The sequence below is a fragment of the Choloepus didactylus genome, chromosome 3 (assembly GCF_015220235.1).
Source record: "Choloepus didactylus isolate mChoDid1 chromosome 3, mChoDid1.pri, whole genome shotgun sequence".
Taxonomy (NCBI): Eukaryota; Metazoa; Chordata; class Mammalia; order Pilosa; family Megalonychidae; genus Choloepus; species Choloepus didactylus.
The window spans coordinates 93,408,089-93,424,580 of record NC_051309.1 but is presented as its reverse complement, the minus strand read 5'-3'; the positions used below and the strand labels follow the sequence as shown (position 1 = coordinate 93,424,580).

The window sequence follows — 16,492 nt, the reverse complement described above, 5'->3', positions numbered from 1 at the left end:
CATAGAGCCAATATGCTATAAAAATTTAACAAAACTAAGAAAGCAAAATAGTTTCATGAATTTCAAAATTGATGCAAAGTTAAATCATTGTGTGTGTTTTTTTTAAGAGAAACAATGTAACACCTATACATTCCATTAATCCTTGCCAAAAAATTGTTTATTAGTATTTCAAGATGCATTAATTAAAGTGTCTTAATTATTTAGCAATATTCTAACAAGTCTAAACCTATATTATTTTTTAGTAAAAGGTTATAAGAATGTTTTCCTGAATAATCAATGTAAAAGGCAGAAAGTCTGTTTTATCAAAATAACTTATTGCACTCTATGTTAAATTTATCATGTCCTTAGTTGTTTAAAAATATTGTCTTCTCATTTTTAAAAGAGCTAAGTCTTTTCCTTAACTTAAAAAAAATAAATAAATAAATACTGTTTCAAACCTAATAACTTTTAACACTTTGCTTTCTCAAGGTCAAACTTTTTATTCCCAACAGTTGCAAAGAATTTGCTCTTTCACCTTGGGAAAAAAAAAATAATAAAGTGCTAAAAAGTGATCAAATTCATGTAATGTTATAAGTGCAGAAGAAATGTTTAGACAATGTTATAAAAATTAAAAACTTCTAACCTCCTTTTTGTTACTAATGTGCATAACATCAAACAACAATGTAGTACTGCTAGTTATAATTTCAGTTATTTTTAAAGTGTTTTCTGTCACAAAAACAGCATATTTCCTTGTAAGTTACATTGTTTTACTCTGATGCTTCTCTGAAAGTGCTTGCAGTTAGCTACAAGTCAGAGCTTCATCTTCAACGACAACAAAGAAAAACTTTTTAAAAAAAGCATGAAAAATATATAAATTATGTTCTACCCATTATCTAACATAACCCTAGTAAAAATGTAAAGAAAAATTAGACTGCTATTTTAATTGAAGTGCTCACATGTTTAAACCAAGCTCCTAGTACTGTGCCTGCATGCTCTCTCCCCATCCGAGTTATTGGTGAGACCCGTTTCTGTAGTCCCTAGAACTATAAGGGGGTCAACCACATCACATGGATGTGCTCCAGAAGTAGATGGGAACATGCTGTTACTGAAAACACCTTTTACTACAAACACCTTTGCTTCTGCCTGCCAAAAAAGGACTCAATCACTTTAGCTTTTCAGTGAACATTGCCTCCAGAGTAGCTCTGCTGCATGGTGCCAGAGGGTGCTGTGGAACAGCCCAATGGAACCCTGGAGCCCACCGTCCTGTTTCCCAGAGGACCAATGATGCAACGCTACAATTGTACAAAGAAGATAACTCCCGGAGCTGTAATTGCCAGTGTGATGTGGTTGAAACCTAAAAACATAATTAACACTAAGGCCTGCTCTTATGAGGGGACAGCATGTATGGTACCATAAACTTAACACCCAATGCAGCTCAGGAAAAAAAACTTAAGCATTCATTATCATTAAGTGCTACACATATATACCAAATAACTAGAACAATGTCTCTTCAATATTAAATCATATGCAAGATAATAATAATCATGTTAAAATTATAATAAACTAAATGCATTTTCTAAGTGGTTAATGAGTTTACTATGAAATAAAAAAGCACTAAACGTTCTAACCGCAACAGCAAGAACTTGTGCAATAATAAATGAAACCTGTTGTTTTTACATCAATAATACAGGACAAATCAAACAAAACTTACAAGTACTAAAACAAAATATAAACATAATAAAAGATAGTCTAGTAAATGTAGGTGACTCCTGGTTAGAAAACTTTCTCTCAAAATTTCTTTCATTCTTTTCTATGCCTCTACGAGCTATTCTGCTCTCCCTTATTGGGCCATTAATTATTCTCATATTAATTTTCCTTTTTGCTCCTCGTCTCTTACAATGTCTATTTAAATTTATTAATAGATCAATAGCAGCCGTGACTAATCAGCAAAATTCCGATAACATACTCCTGTTGCAATAAAAATTTGAGAGTTTGCTCTTGCCGCAGCAAAAGCCTCACTATCAGCCTGTTCCTGCAGAAGCTGTACAAGCATCAATTTAATAATACTGAAACTTAGTTCAAGGCAACTTTCCCCAACTATGTCCCCACCCAGCCGGAAGAAGCTAAAGAAAGAACACAATGCCCCTACTCCCTCCAAAAGTTGCCTCGAGCAAAGTTAAAGCCTTAACCCAAATTCAGCCTAAACTTTTGCTAATTTTATTAAAAGTAAAAGGCAGGAACGGCAGACCTCAGAAAAAAGAGTCTAACATATAGAAGGAATGTTTGATCCAGGCGCCCTGCAGCTTATCTCATAGATACCAGGTGCGCCATTAACTAAGTGTTGAAGGCTGTTTTAGAAATCCCAGTCACAGTGGTACCTTGACCCCAAAAGGTGGATAAGACAAGATTAGATAGGCCCATAAGATGAATGACCACAAGCAAATCAAAAGGCCTGCTTCCTCCACATAGATAATACAGCTGCACATCAAGGAAGAGCAGTGTGTTAGAACCCTAGCAACCAATCAGCTCAGAAGTTGATAATTCCTCACCCACTTAAACCACAGGACACCCTTCCCTCCCCACATTTTTTTTTCTCTTTAAAAAATGCCGCTCTCGGAAAGAGAGCTGGAGCCATTTTCTTTCTTTTTGCTGGCTCCCACCTGCTTTCTTCCTCTAATAAATCTTAAACTTTATACTTAAACTTTGACTCACTGCATTGTGTGGATTCTTATATGACTCCAACCTAACACCCATGTTATTTCAATCAACCCTCACCACAATCTTATGAGGTCACTAGACCTGTTTTTCAGCTGAGGCCACTAAACATCAGAAAAACCAGGTTAATTTGCACCCAGGTTTTTTTTTTGCCTTTTTCTCTAATTCCTCAGCTATAAGCCAGATATGTAACCATTCATTCACTACAGATATGAAACTACTCTAAAAGGTAGTCTTTTCCCAACTAAAAAGAAATTATGTGTATTTGTATTTTTTCTGGAGAAAATATGGATTTTTTTTTTTAATAAGAGGAAAAACTCACCATCTCAAAGTCTTCCAAGTGATTTTCCAAGTTATTTTTTAAAGCTGTCAAGCCTCCTTGTCCAGTTGGTTCAGAAGTGTGATATATATATTTATCCACTGAATTAAAGGAAGTAGATTTTGATTTGGGTTGAGAGCTCTGCCCAGGGGTCACATCCAGTGGTAGAGGAGAAGGAGGATTACTACAAAGACAAAGAAGTAGGAGTATTTTCAAATACATTTCAGTGTCAATATAGCAAGTCTGTGCCACAAACAAAGGTTAAGCTTTTGAAAATGCTCAGCAAATACTGATGTCTGATTTTGACTGAGATCCTAACTACGTTTTGTCTGACTCTGGACTATGAGCATATTTCATGTCTATTATATGCCAACACTACCAATTTATTCTTCATCCAGGTTCTATTTTAAAGAAGCAGTTTAAGTTATATATGAATCATTAAGATAGGTTAAATTTAATAGTTTCGATTCCTAGTTGTTAATTCAAGGCTGAAGCTAGTGTTACCAAAGCCTAATATGTGTTTAAAGATAAATAAGAAAAAGGAGATTAAGAAAGAATACAATAGAATAGAATACAAAAGGAAAGAACAGAAAGTCTTACTCTTTTGGTTATTTCAGAAGAGAGGACAGGAAGAAGAAAAAAAACATGACAAATATGGTTGGCCGTGGATATACTCAAAGACATTAACAAGCAGTAAAACATATAAATAATGATTACAGGTAAAGATGTAGTCTTTCTCTTTATTCTCCTCGATACTTTCAATCATTTCTCCTTTCCCAATCTTCTGTACCCTTTTATCTCTGACATTCTGCAAACTCTCTAACCTCTCCCTCCCCACTTCCTTTATATTTTTGTGACCTACTCTCCCACCCATCACTACTTAAATAGAGGCCTCTTCTCTTTCTGGTTAAGTAATATGATTGATGGTGAAATACAACCTTTCTAATTACTAGAAAATAAGCCCAATTACTAGAAAATAAGCCCTTACTTTTGTAAGGCTCAGGTTGAATGGGTAGAGAGTTTACGGTTTTACAAACAGCTACATAGCCAATAGGGACACCATCTGCCTTCACAATGGTGAAGTTCACAGACAGAAACACTGTATTCTTGGATGTTGTTGCTGCTAATAACAACCAGTTGCTCTGAATGCTACATTTTAGCATTGCCCTTTATTAATGCATGTTTTTATTTTGAACTTTAACATGTATACATAACAGTGATGACTTTCAAAGTATGATTTCACAAGTAGAAAGCAAATTCCAAAGAATATCATGGGTCACAGTTCCACAACTTCAGCTATTTCCATTATTATAAAACAAAACATGCATACATAATATCAGCAATACCTGTCCTCAAATTCTGGTTTGTTGGGAATTTCCTGAGGACAGTAAAACATGGTACAAATAGTATCTTCTCGACTCTTGGGTACTTCGTGTCGACTCTGTGTCTGTGATAGCACACTGCTTAGAGTCTGACGCAAAGCTGAATCCCAGCTTATGTTTGATGTCTTTGTTGGAACTTTTGCTAAGTCTTCCTCTCCACTCCCACTGCTGTCACTATAACTATCTCTCCTAGATGGGGACTTGCAATTTTTGTTGCTTTTGTCATTCATTTCATTTTCATCTGAGCTGTTTCCTTGCTCCACATATGATGCTTGCGAAGGGTCTTTAGTGCTGTTTGGAAGTACTTGTGCTGGAGAGTGCAGTGGGCTCTGTAACGGACACATTTAAAGAGATTAGAGTGTGACAGCTTATATTAGTTTTAGAAGCATTTAACTGCAAATGAAGAGGTACAACAATAGTAATTTCTATTAAAATATTCAATTAATTCTCTAATAATAAAAGTAACATGCTTTGAAAACAATTTTAATAATTGTAGAATAGTTTTACCTATGGGTATATCTTTAATTTTTTTAGCATTGCCCTTTATTAATGCATGTTTTTATTGTGAACTTTAACATGTATACATAACGGTGATAACTTTCAAAGCATGATTTCACAAGTAGAGAGCAAATTATAAAGAATATCATCGGTCACAGTTCCACAACTTCAGCTATTTCCATTATTATAAAATAAAACATGCATACAGAAAGATGTTAACTTTCGATGTACAGCTCAACAAGCGGTTACATAGGTGATTTCAAAAACAGTTATGGGTTACAGTTCCACAGTCTCAGTTCTTTCCTTATTATGCAATATAGGGTATACACAGAAAGGTGAAGGCTTTCAAAGCACAATTCAATGAGTAGCTATAGAGCAAATTTCAAAGGATGTTATAGGTTACAGTTCCACCATGTCATTTACCTCCTTCTAGCTATTCCAACACCCCAGCATCTAAATATAAATATATATTTATATAAAGTTTCAGTATTCATAGACCTTTGTTAAATCTAATCTTGCTTGTTGTTACCCCTTCCTCTCACTTAATCTTTTTCTCCATCTTCAGGGGTGTCTAGGCAGTGAGCAGTCCTACCTTGTTCCTATTGAAAGGGGGTGTCGACAGTATGTGGAAGGGACTGCATCTGACTATTTTCTTAAAGAGGCTGTTACCTCTGGGTTTTAGGACTTGTCTGGCATAGGAACACTCTGGTGGATTTAAGTTTCTGAGAGATAAAACTTAGCAAGTGAATATTTTAAAGAATCTCAGGTAGGGACCAAGGTATTTGGGGACTACTTTTGGTAAGGGCATGGCATACTGTGGCCATTTGGGGTGTCTAGCTGGCACTTGCATAAGAGAAACCTCCAGGATAGCCTCTTGACTCTATTTGAGATGTCTCAGCCATATAACCTTATTTTGTTACCTTTCTTTTCCCCCCCTTTGGTCAAGCAGGCATTTTCAATCCCACGCTGCCAGGGCCAGGATCATTCCTGGGCATCATGTCCCACGTCACCAGTGAGATTCATTCCCCTGGGAGTCATGTCCCTTGTGGCGGGGAGGTTAATGAATTTATTTGCTGAGATGGGCTTAGAGAGAGAAAGGCCACATCTGAGCAACAAAAGAGGTTCCCTGGTGCCTTTTAGGCATAATTATAGGAGGGCTCAGCCTCCCATTTACACCCCTAAGTTTCACAACAGCAAGCCTCAAGTCAAGGGCTTGATTTATTAAGCAGTGGGTTCCTAATTTCACTTAATATATATTCTATCCCAAGCTAAATGGTCAGTTTATTATATTATCTTCACTTAGTTGTATAATCCTCATCACTCTCAACTTTAAACAATTATAATACATCCCAAAGCTCTTATCAGATGCTAATTATTCATCTCTAGTATTAGCATAGTGTTGGTCATCCTCATTATCATATCTGTACATATTAGATTATCATTCCTCCTTCAATAGCTTCTGTCTATCTCTAGGTCCCCTATATTCTACATTATAAGACACTTTTACATTTTTCATGGAGTTCACATTAGTAGTAACATACAATATCTCTCCTTTTGTGTCTGGTATTGTCCTTTTATTAGATACAGAAGTGGTTTTTCAGCTTTCACAATTAATAGAAACCTAGGAGGATGTATGTATCACCTCAGTTTCTGATTATTTTCTTGTAATTTTCTATACTGTTAGAACATAGAACATTTTGAAAGGTCTTGTTAAATATTTCCAAACTGTTTTCCAGAAAGACTGTATCAATTTAGATCCCCACCAAGAGAGTTCCACTCAGTACTTTCTATATGGTGACAAAAATTAATGCAGTCTCTTAAATTGCTATTTATAATGTGTCATACAGAAATGTTACTTTCCTAAATGACCCCAATGCCAGCCCACCCCCCCTCAAGCAATGTATGGGTTAAAGCTTTAGAAACAGTATTTATTCTGGGCCAAATATTCCTGCCTTTCATAACCACAGGGCACCACTTGCTGGTCATGGAATGCTACTTTAAGTTGACAGGCCAAAGGCAGTATTTATTCGATTATATTATTTATCAATATATGTACTCCTACCTATCAGTATTCAATTTATAAATAGCCATCAAAATAGATTTTGGATCCTTGACTTAAGAAGGGAAATGGAAAAATATATCCCTTTCTCTGTGATTTTCAGTGTTTAAAAGAACAAGGCTAAAGCTCTTAAATAACTCTCATTGTTACCTAAATCAGCTCAGAACGGGAATTATTTTTTTCCAGTTTGGTTCAAAAAAGAAATGAACAAAAGTTTTTTTTAACTATTTAACAAATAGTTTTTTTTAAAGACATTATGCCTTTTTAATGTCTATGCTTGGAAATTTATGATGAAATCCTAGAATCCGAGAACTGGAAGGGAGAGAACAGAAAATGAATCTAATTATTTTACATTACAAATACAGAAAGCACTCAAAGAGACTAAGAGATGCATAAAGGATATTCCTAGCTAAAGGTGCAACCAGATATGAAGATCAATCAATGATGAAACCACTATAGCTGAATTCATTGATCACAAAACCGATATTCGATAAAAATATCTATCATATGACATAGTTCTCACCAAAAGAGCAGAATCAATTTCAGGTAGCACACCAGGTGGAGGCCTGCAGAGAAGCAAGGATACTTCTGGAGATGTTCCTCTGAGAGCAGATATGACTTCCTATGGGTATCATGAATGAAAAACGAAGACACAGTTAAACCAGCTTTATGATATTTGTTCTGAAAGTACAATCCATCTCCATCATCAAAAACGCTATAGTCCATGTGCTAGGGGCTCACCTGCTGGGAGAGTCCTTTCAAAGAGGCTCCATTCACTTTCAAGATAACATCTCCCACATCAATTTTTCCACTTTCTGCAGCTGGCTGTCCAGGAAAGAGCTTTTTAACTCTCACTATGCTGGTATGTATTTGCTCGGGTATAAGATTATCTTCTCGAGAAAAACTGAATCCTAGGCCTGAACTATTTTTAAGTAATTGCACCTCGAATGTATTTTCTGGAGGAAAAAAAGATGTAAAAACTTAAATGTTCTTAACTTGCTGTATACACATATGGACATACATATAATATACTTTTTAGACTCATTTTTTTTTTTTCAGAGCAAACATTTATTGAATATCTACTAAGTGTTAAGAACACAGGAAAGAAGGAAAGAATTGAAATGGTGGAACTGTAACCCATAGCATCTTTTGAAATTTATTCTATAGCTACTTGTTAAATTATAATTTGAAAGCTATCACCTTTTTGTATACATGTTATATTTCACCATAAGGAAATAACTGAAACTATGGTACTATAACTCATAACAACTTCGGAAATTTCCTATGTAACTTCTTGCTAAAGCATACTTTGAAAGATATTACCTATTTGTATATATGTTATATTTCACAATAAGGAAATAATTGAAACTATGGAACTGTAACCTATAATATTCTTTGAAAGTTGTTCTCTAACTACTTGTTAAATTTCACTTGGAAAGTTATCACTTCTATGTGTATGTTATATTTTACAATTAAAAATATGATAAAAAAAGAATACAGGAATGAAGACAAGGTCCAATGTAGATTATATTTTACACACACACAAGCAAAACATGGTCAATAAACTCATTTAGACTCATTTTAAAACGTCATTGTTTCACGGTATTTAGAGCTCTATGTGCACTTACCACTGTGGCTATGAATGCTTACACTACACTCAAGTCCTATTTCAAACTCTCTATCCCTAATTTAAGAAAACTTAATGAAGTAAGCTGCATGAACTAAGCTGCATGAACACAAAGGGAGGTTCTGAAAGCAGACTCTGAAAATGGAATTATGCTTCAACTTAAAGTCTTTTGGAAGATGGTATAATAAAGGGAAGAATGGGAGACTTCCAGAAGAGCATTAAGAGAAAAATTCAGGAATACCATGGGAGAAAGATCGGTAAGAAAAGTAAAACAAATGATAAAGGAGACTATGGAGAGGTCAGCTGACATGTTTTGGTGAGGTATAGTTAATTCAGATAAATGGCAATGACATTTTGTTAAAAATTTCATCAGCAAATTAAAGCAGAAGGAAAAACAATTACTAGGAAAAAAGCAAACACTCAGAGAGAGTGATGAAAGAAATAAAGAACAAAAGGTAGTGCTAGCAAAATGGGTAGATTAACTTCTTTTTAACAATTGGGAATAATCATATAGGCCAGACTATTTTTTGCCTCATTTTTTGGGACTAATTCAGAGCTACTAAACATTTGTTTTATCAAGTAGGGATCTAAAATGAAAAATAACAATCACCATTATTTATAAAGAAAAGTAAATTTTAGCCCCTTAAAAGGAAGATAGAATCTCAGAACAAAGGGTAGTCTTGTAATAAGAACACAGCCTTATGAAAAACTCACTAGTGCATCCTTTTAATTTTTTAGTTTTTTACTAATCACTGATAGGTCCAGGAGCTGGCATAGTTAGTACGAATGACCAATAACTGGGAACTATCAGGTGAATTTCTGCCCAGGGTTAGCTTCACAAACTCATAAAATTAAATAGAATTTCAGAAAGAGTCAAGGTTTCACATGGATTTGAAGCCATTTTTAGCAAATACTTTAACTTTTTCCCCTTACCAAATTCCACAACTATTGAAGGAATGATAAAACTACCATAATGTGTTTTATGTTTTGGCTGTTATATCCAGAGTTTTTCCAACTCTAAGAGGTACTCAAAAAAGAATGCGTCTGTTTTTATATTCAGTTTGGTACTGCATGTGATTATTATTCACACTTGCCAAGAATATTTAAAGAGACTAGGACATGAATTATGATCCAACATGTAAAAAGCTAGGAATAATTTAAAGGTGAGGTGACACATTCTCCCAAGGTCTGACCTTCAGTGACAAAGCTGTAGTCTTTCACATGAGTCATTTTCTTCACTGTTTTTTCTGGAGGTTGGCCTTGGGCTTCTGGATCTGCAAGGGTGCACTGTGGTGTGCCCGGGACATGTTCTTTGGATACTGGAGACTGTCCTTTTTCTAACAACAGATGAACTACCTGGACAAATATAATACTACTTTGTTAATTAAGACGAATTATAGGAAAATAAATAAATTTCCAGGATTTTGTGTAGTTGGTGGTATAAAATGATTTAAAATAAGTACTGGCTTTATCACAATATAGATGGAGGAAAAAAGCCAAGGAACAAAAAACAAGGGATTGAAAATTAAGTTTTTTATTATTTTCTATGTAAAAAGATAAGTGAATTAAAAAGAAAAGAACTTTCTACTATAAAAATAACATAACCATGTTGTAGAAAATTTGGGAATTAGAGGAATTACCACTATACTACAGAATAAAAACCGTGATAAATAATTTGGTAAACTCACCCATCCCAAAATTTACTAAAGCAAAATGAATTTAGCCTTTAGGTTAAACATGACTAGAACTGGAAATCACTGGACATTTAATGGATGTTTCTGAAAATTTTAAAAAACATAATCCCCACCCCTCCCATCACCTGATCTCTTTAGCAATAGTAGGGCTATACATGATACAAAAAGCCAGCTTCCTCACTCAAAACCTTGTCATAATATTTGCTCCTCAATTTGGAAGAAAAAAACATAACAGAATGTTACATGCAACTGGGTTAGTTCCTAATTAACTATCAAATTTAGAGATATCAATGGGATTGATATTATTCACACATTATGTCCTTCTAAAGTATCTTAAAAGGTTGGCAAAATGATCTATTACCTGTCCGGTATTTCTCAGTGTTTCCACAGCTTGCTTATGGGTAGCTCCTTCCAGACTAACTCCATTGACAGCAAGGACACGATCACCTTTATATAATTCATAAAGAAGCAATTGATAAAATAAAAATTCTACAGGCTGTTTTACATTTAGTGGTCTTATTTTGTATTAATTTGGTTAAAGAGAGACTCAGACATTTTGGACAAAATTATATCAAAGAGCTTTGCTAATTTAATGTTATTTAAATTCTTTCTTATTTATATGTACCTAATTTTAGGTACATTTTGGAGTAATACTGTTATGAAAATAAATTTAAGTCATGAGAAAAGATAAACTATAATTGTAGAGAGATTGGCATGAACTCCCCAGTTAGTTCCTATTAGAAATGTAGACACCAGTATTATAAGGGCACTTCCTAGTCCCCATTCTCTGGCAATTTGGTAAGAGCAAAGCTTTACTAAAACAATGACTACATTTTTCTGATACTAGAGAACAGGCTGGAGAGAAGGGCATTTGGAATGGCATCAAGGAGTTTCCTTATGCTCTAGTCTTATAATTTTGTATGTTCTTATTCCATATTATGAATTGAAGGTCTGGATCAACTTTCTAATTTCTTATCTATTTGTTGAAGTGATATGTGCGGGTATAATTCCTGCATATATAAAAATACTATACCTTTATGAATTCTACCATCAGACTCTGCTGCTCCCTTAGGAATAACAGCTTTCACATAAATGCCACCATGTCTGACACTTGTGTTTACACCTCCCTAAGTAGAATAAGAAAGATAAAATAAAATTTTGTTAATACAAAAAATTTTACTGTCCCTCTTTTAAATTGACCTAGAAAGCATTCATCAACCAAACTAGCAGTATCAAGTCAGCATATACAATTACTTCTATAGCCAATAATATTTCTAGTTAATTTTTTCAAATGTCAAAGCAGTTTCTCTTTATAAACATTCTCTAATCAATTCAGAAAATTACAACATGCTAGATCTTGATCATATAAAGAATTGTTCTTCTTCTGTAAGTGTATATCATGCATTGTAAGCAAGCAGAAAGCAAGATCCAACCATGCAAAATCAGCTTGACAATATAACTATCAGGAAAAAAAAAGAATATGGAATAATGTATTTTAGATCATATTTGCTAATCTGAAAGCAAATTCCATGAGTCAAGGAAAAAGGAATTTTTCTTTTATTGTAAAAGTCTTTGTCACTGAAGCTTATTTATGGTGCAGGGGAAATCTATCGAGTCAATTTTCTAACTATTGTAAAAAAGCAAGTTTTATTTTCCTCCATAAGAGGAAGACAGAAAAAAATCTAAAGAAATGAAGGGCAGGAGGAAAGGGTTACAAAATTATTAAAAATGCTAGAAAGTTTTCTTTTTGATCTGAATCTGAATATACTGTTACTGCTATTTCTGCCATGTTTTCAAATAGTTCTTAAAAACTATTAATATCCTTCAAATGTGATAAATAGCAATGTTACAATTCAGGGTCTAGTATATCCATTCATGAAATTCTAAAGTAACTTCATCAAATAGCCTTTTCTTCTATTTTAACTATTTTAAAACTTCATCTATTCCTTGGGAACTTCAAACTTCAAGATCCTAAACATGTTTACAAGATATTATATACAGTATTATGAAGAAATAATGGGCATATAAATATGTATCAATCTTTCATTACTCATGAAATAGGCCAAAGCTATATCATCTTATTATTCCATGTTCATGCAGAAGTGTCAAATGTATGTGAAACATAGACATTTTATATTTTGCAGGTTTTATTTATTTTTTTGAATAGCAAAATCTATATTATAGTTGGAGAATTCAACACATCTCCCTCAGTAATCAGTAAAACCAGTAGACAGAAAGTGAGGATACAGCAAACTTAACACTGTCTTTGTAGGTTTATAATCAGATTAAGGAAGTATGAAATCTAAGAGGGGAAAGGTAGTATTTATCTAATTTTTTTAAAACCACAGGAAGAAGTGGATAGTACATTTAATTAAAAGTTTTAAGATGTGATTCAATTTTTTAATTTTGGAAATATCTGACAAGTGTCCCTTTGAAGCAAAATGATTCAGTTGGTAAGTTGGCTGGTTGAAAATGGAGAACAGAAAACATTTGAAAACCTTGTCAAACAGTACCGTGACACTTATCCCCAAGCTGTTATCATTTTTAGCCAGTTCAACCTCAAACATATCTCCAGGTTTTGGAGGTGATGAAGAAAAAGTTTTAAAATTCATTTTGTTGGATGTGTTCATTGTGGAGGAAGATTCCTTAACAAAGAAAAAAAAAAGGATTTCTTGTTAGAGTCAAAATGAATTATTACTGGAAGACCAATATGTGTTTTTTGGAAAAATTTAAAAAACCAAGATATTAAGGGACAGTGGATTCAGAGTACATGAGAGTTGGAAGAGATTTCAGAGATCATCTAGTTCACAGCCTTCACATTTTACGGTTGAATAAATTGAGGACAAGAGATCAAAGTGCTTGTTTCAGGTGAAACAGCTAGCTACAGCAGAGAGAAGCCTCGAATCCAGTTTGAACTTGGCTTTTATATAATCCTTGTCCAATGTGTTTTATACTCCCAAATTTGGAATTTCCATATCCTTTTAAAATCAATATATATCAAGCAGTAGCTTTTAACTGGGCTTCTAAGATGGGTAGTCTTCATGTTTACTCTGCTTATGTTTACTAATCCAATATAAACATAGATAATGCAAATGTAAGAATGCCTTAAGAAACTTTCATTCAGATTTATTGCATGAAAAGTCTTCGTATTTTCCAAATTTAAGATACATTGCTTACATTAACTTACGTTAAGAACAGAAAAATAAAAATCCTGACAGTTTTCTTTCTTAATATTATGCCAATGAAGCTGAAAAGTAACTGCCATCTAAGTGAATGACTATATATGAATAGTAGCTAAGCCACATTTATAAGGACAGAATTCTCTTGCTAGGAATGTTGATTTTTCAGAGAACAAAGGGCATAAAGTTTCTTTCTACAACTGCTTGTGAATGTGAGTTTCAATTTATATAATTTCCAGGAAACTTTTCTAGGAAACATTTCATTTGTTAATTTAGAACTTCGGGAGAATTTAGGTTACAATAGTAAAGTCAACTGCCCATTATAAGAACTATTCAAGAACTATTTGCTTTTCAGATATTAAAGTTCTCTTATTTATAGAAATATTTAATAATTAATAGATAAGTAACTTGTAAACAAACAATCATAATCTGATTATTCTCTCCTTAATGTAATCAGGTAGCAAGTTCTCAGAATAATAGCCATTTTAGAGTTAGTATTCAAAGCTTCTAATTTCTCTGAAAGTCAGCATCAAACGCAGTAGCAGTTAGTGGCGGAAGATAAAAACTATTTCTCCTTTACAGAATAATGTAAGTAGTTTAAAATAATTATTTTACTCTGTAATATTTTTATTGTTGTTCACTTTTAAAAATAAATAAATTAAAAAAAGATTAAAATTGAACTATGCCTTTTTTGGCGTTTGATGATCCTGGCTGCCAGAGTAAGTGGCTTCATCCATGTCCGAATCACCACGGTCAGAACAATCCGGCACATCAGAAATGCCTGTTTTTTTAGCTTTGCTTTGGCTACTGTCAGTAGAAGTCCTCTTTTTCTCAGTAGCTGTGGCTATTATGGATGGAGGAGGGCTTCCATGCTGTGATTCCTGCCAGGTTCGGTCCCCTGTGTGGCTGGTAAAGAAACCATTGACCTGGCTTTGGGAGAGGCTGACACTCTCAGTCCTGGAATCTTGTGAACTCAGGCTTCCTTCCCGCAAGCCTCCAGGAAGCCCAAAGGAGTTCTCTGAGATGTGCCTCAGGGTACCATGTGGCCAGTGATGATCCTCAGAAGAAGAATCTATAGCACTGTCTTGCATGTAGGAAGCCTTCTTCATGTAGTTTTTCATTCCATTGGCAAGACGCAAAGGAGTAGAAGGCACTAAAAGTTAAAATCCATCAATGAGAATGACCAGTTAGCATCATACATGTGTATATTTGCACACATACACAATTTTCCCTGAAGGCTGTTGGGAGGATTTTATACATGATAACACATGCAAAGCACCTGACTCAGGGCCTGGAACCATGGCAGAGACCCAGTAAATGCTGGATTTTTTCTGCTACCTTTGTTCCTTCTTTACTTGTTCTTTCGGCAATGTTTACTGAAATATGTACCTTCTTTGCCATAATGTCCCATTTCCATTCTCCAAGGCCCATTTCAAATAAGTCTCCTCTGTGAAATTTTTCTGATTTCCTAAATCAGGTTCCTCCAAAACCTCCTTGATCCCTATTTAACAGTTATTTGTATACTTGTTTTATATTGCCCTATCAGACTGTAATTTTTATACTCCAAGTAATTACAAGAAAGGCAATTCCAAATTCCTTATACATAGTTCCTATCAAAAGCCACTTAAGAAATGCTTTCCTAAAGAAGACAAACCATGGGAGATATATGAAAAAGAATTACAGATTTTTTTTTATAAGAAATTAAGTTTTGTTAAGTAAGTGACACCAAGGGAAAAATTAAAAGAGTAACGAGCAACTGGAGAGAAAACATTTGCAACAAGAACAAAAAAAAACAAACAAAAAAATTAAAGGGTTAATATCCCTAATATACAAAGAGTTTTTACAAGTCAATGAGAAAGAGAACAACAACAACAAAAATTCTATGGAACAAAAAAACACAAAGCTTTGCTCAGGGGCAAAATGAGTTTCTTCTGAATTCATGTGCTGCTTTTGCTAAAATAATGGTTAAGTAGTGGAAACCAATAATCCACTTTTTTTTTTCATCTTGGTTGCCAGAAACTCAGAGGTAAGATATGACACATTCAGTGGCAGTCATCTTCCTTTGCTTAAGATGACTGGACTACAATTAGATTTTGAGGTCCTTGTGGGCAGTGGTGGTGAATTCTCTCTCTCTTCTATCTGTTCTGTTTGCTCACAATAAAAAACAAACCACTTCAAATATTATTTATATATATATTTAAATATTATCTATGTATGCAGTATTTAGTGAATAAAAGCAACCACCAAGTGACTCATTTGTGAAAAATTTAAGAAATGTTTATGTTATAACATATTGTATGAAATGTGATGGGATGAAGAGACTTTTAGTTTTTACTCCATAGGTTTCTGTATAAATAGATTTATTTAAAATCAACTAGTGTACATTCTATAACTTTTAAAAAATTAACAAACAAAAAGGAAAATTAAAGCTTTCTTCTTTGGTGATTGATAATTGGAAGGGAGAGCTTGGGGTACCTACTGATTATATATTATTCTAGGTTCTCCAAGTTTACCTCTTTTCAAGTGATACTACAGTATAGCTACATATCATGATAAGATTCATGTAGCTTTCTAAAGAAACAATTTTGCAGAATTATACTTTAACATCATGCTTTCAACTTTTATTGAGAATGGATACTAAAAAATAAATACCTAAAGCTCTGCAGGGAAGAGAAGCCTTCACTGATCCCCATACTGGGTAAGGTTTTCCTGTTACGTGCTCTCTTGGCACCATGGATTTTTTATAATATAGTTATAATTAAAGATTTACTTGTCTAGTTAGTTGTCCAACACATGTCTCACCTGATAAAGTACAAGTGCCACAAGGGCAAAAGAGGTCTGTGTCTCGTACATCATAGGCACTCAATAAATATTTGTTAGAAAAAAAAATGAATGAATTTTCTATAAAATATCGATTGGAAACAAAATTAACCAAATGACTCAACTGTGTAAAATTTAAGAAATTTTTATGTCATAAAATACTGCGTGAAATGTGATGTATATATTTTTTCAGTTTTCTGATTTATCATAGTGTTTAAAG

At 33.8% G+C, this 16,492-nt stretch overlaps 1 protein-coding gene across 1 annotated transcript in view; it reads right to left on the bottom strand.

The window, feature by feature from the left end:
- Positions 1 to 16,492, bottom strand: part of PTPN13 (protein tyrosine phosphatase non-receptor type 13) — a 239,306-nt gene that overhangs the window by 35,108 nt on the left and 187,706 nt on the right. Inside the window, 9 exon segments of the mRNA XM_037830204.1 lie at positions 3,017 to 3,197; positions 4,360 to 4,724; positions 7,476 to 7,574; positions 7,694 to 7,908; positions 9,773 to 9,935; positions 10,635 to 10,720; positions 11,307 to 11,400; positions 12,787 to 12,918; positions 14,139 to 14,605. Of these exon segments, the coding sequence (XP_037686132.1) occupies positions 3,017 to 3,197; positions 4,360 to 4,724; positions 7,476 to 7,574; positions 7,694 to 7,908; positions 9,773 to 9,935; positions 10,635 to 10,720; positions 11,307 to 11,400; positions 12,787 to 12,918; positions 14,139 to 14,605 (1,802 nt within the window).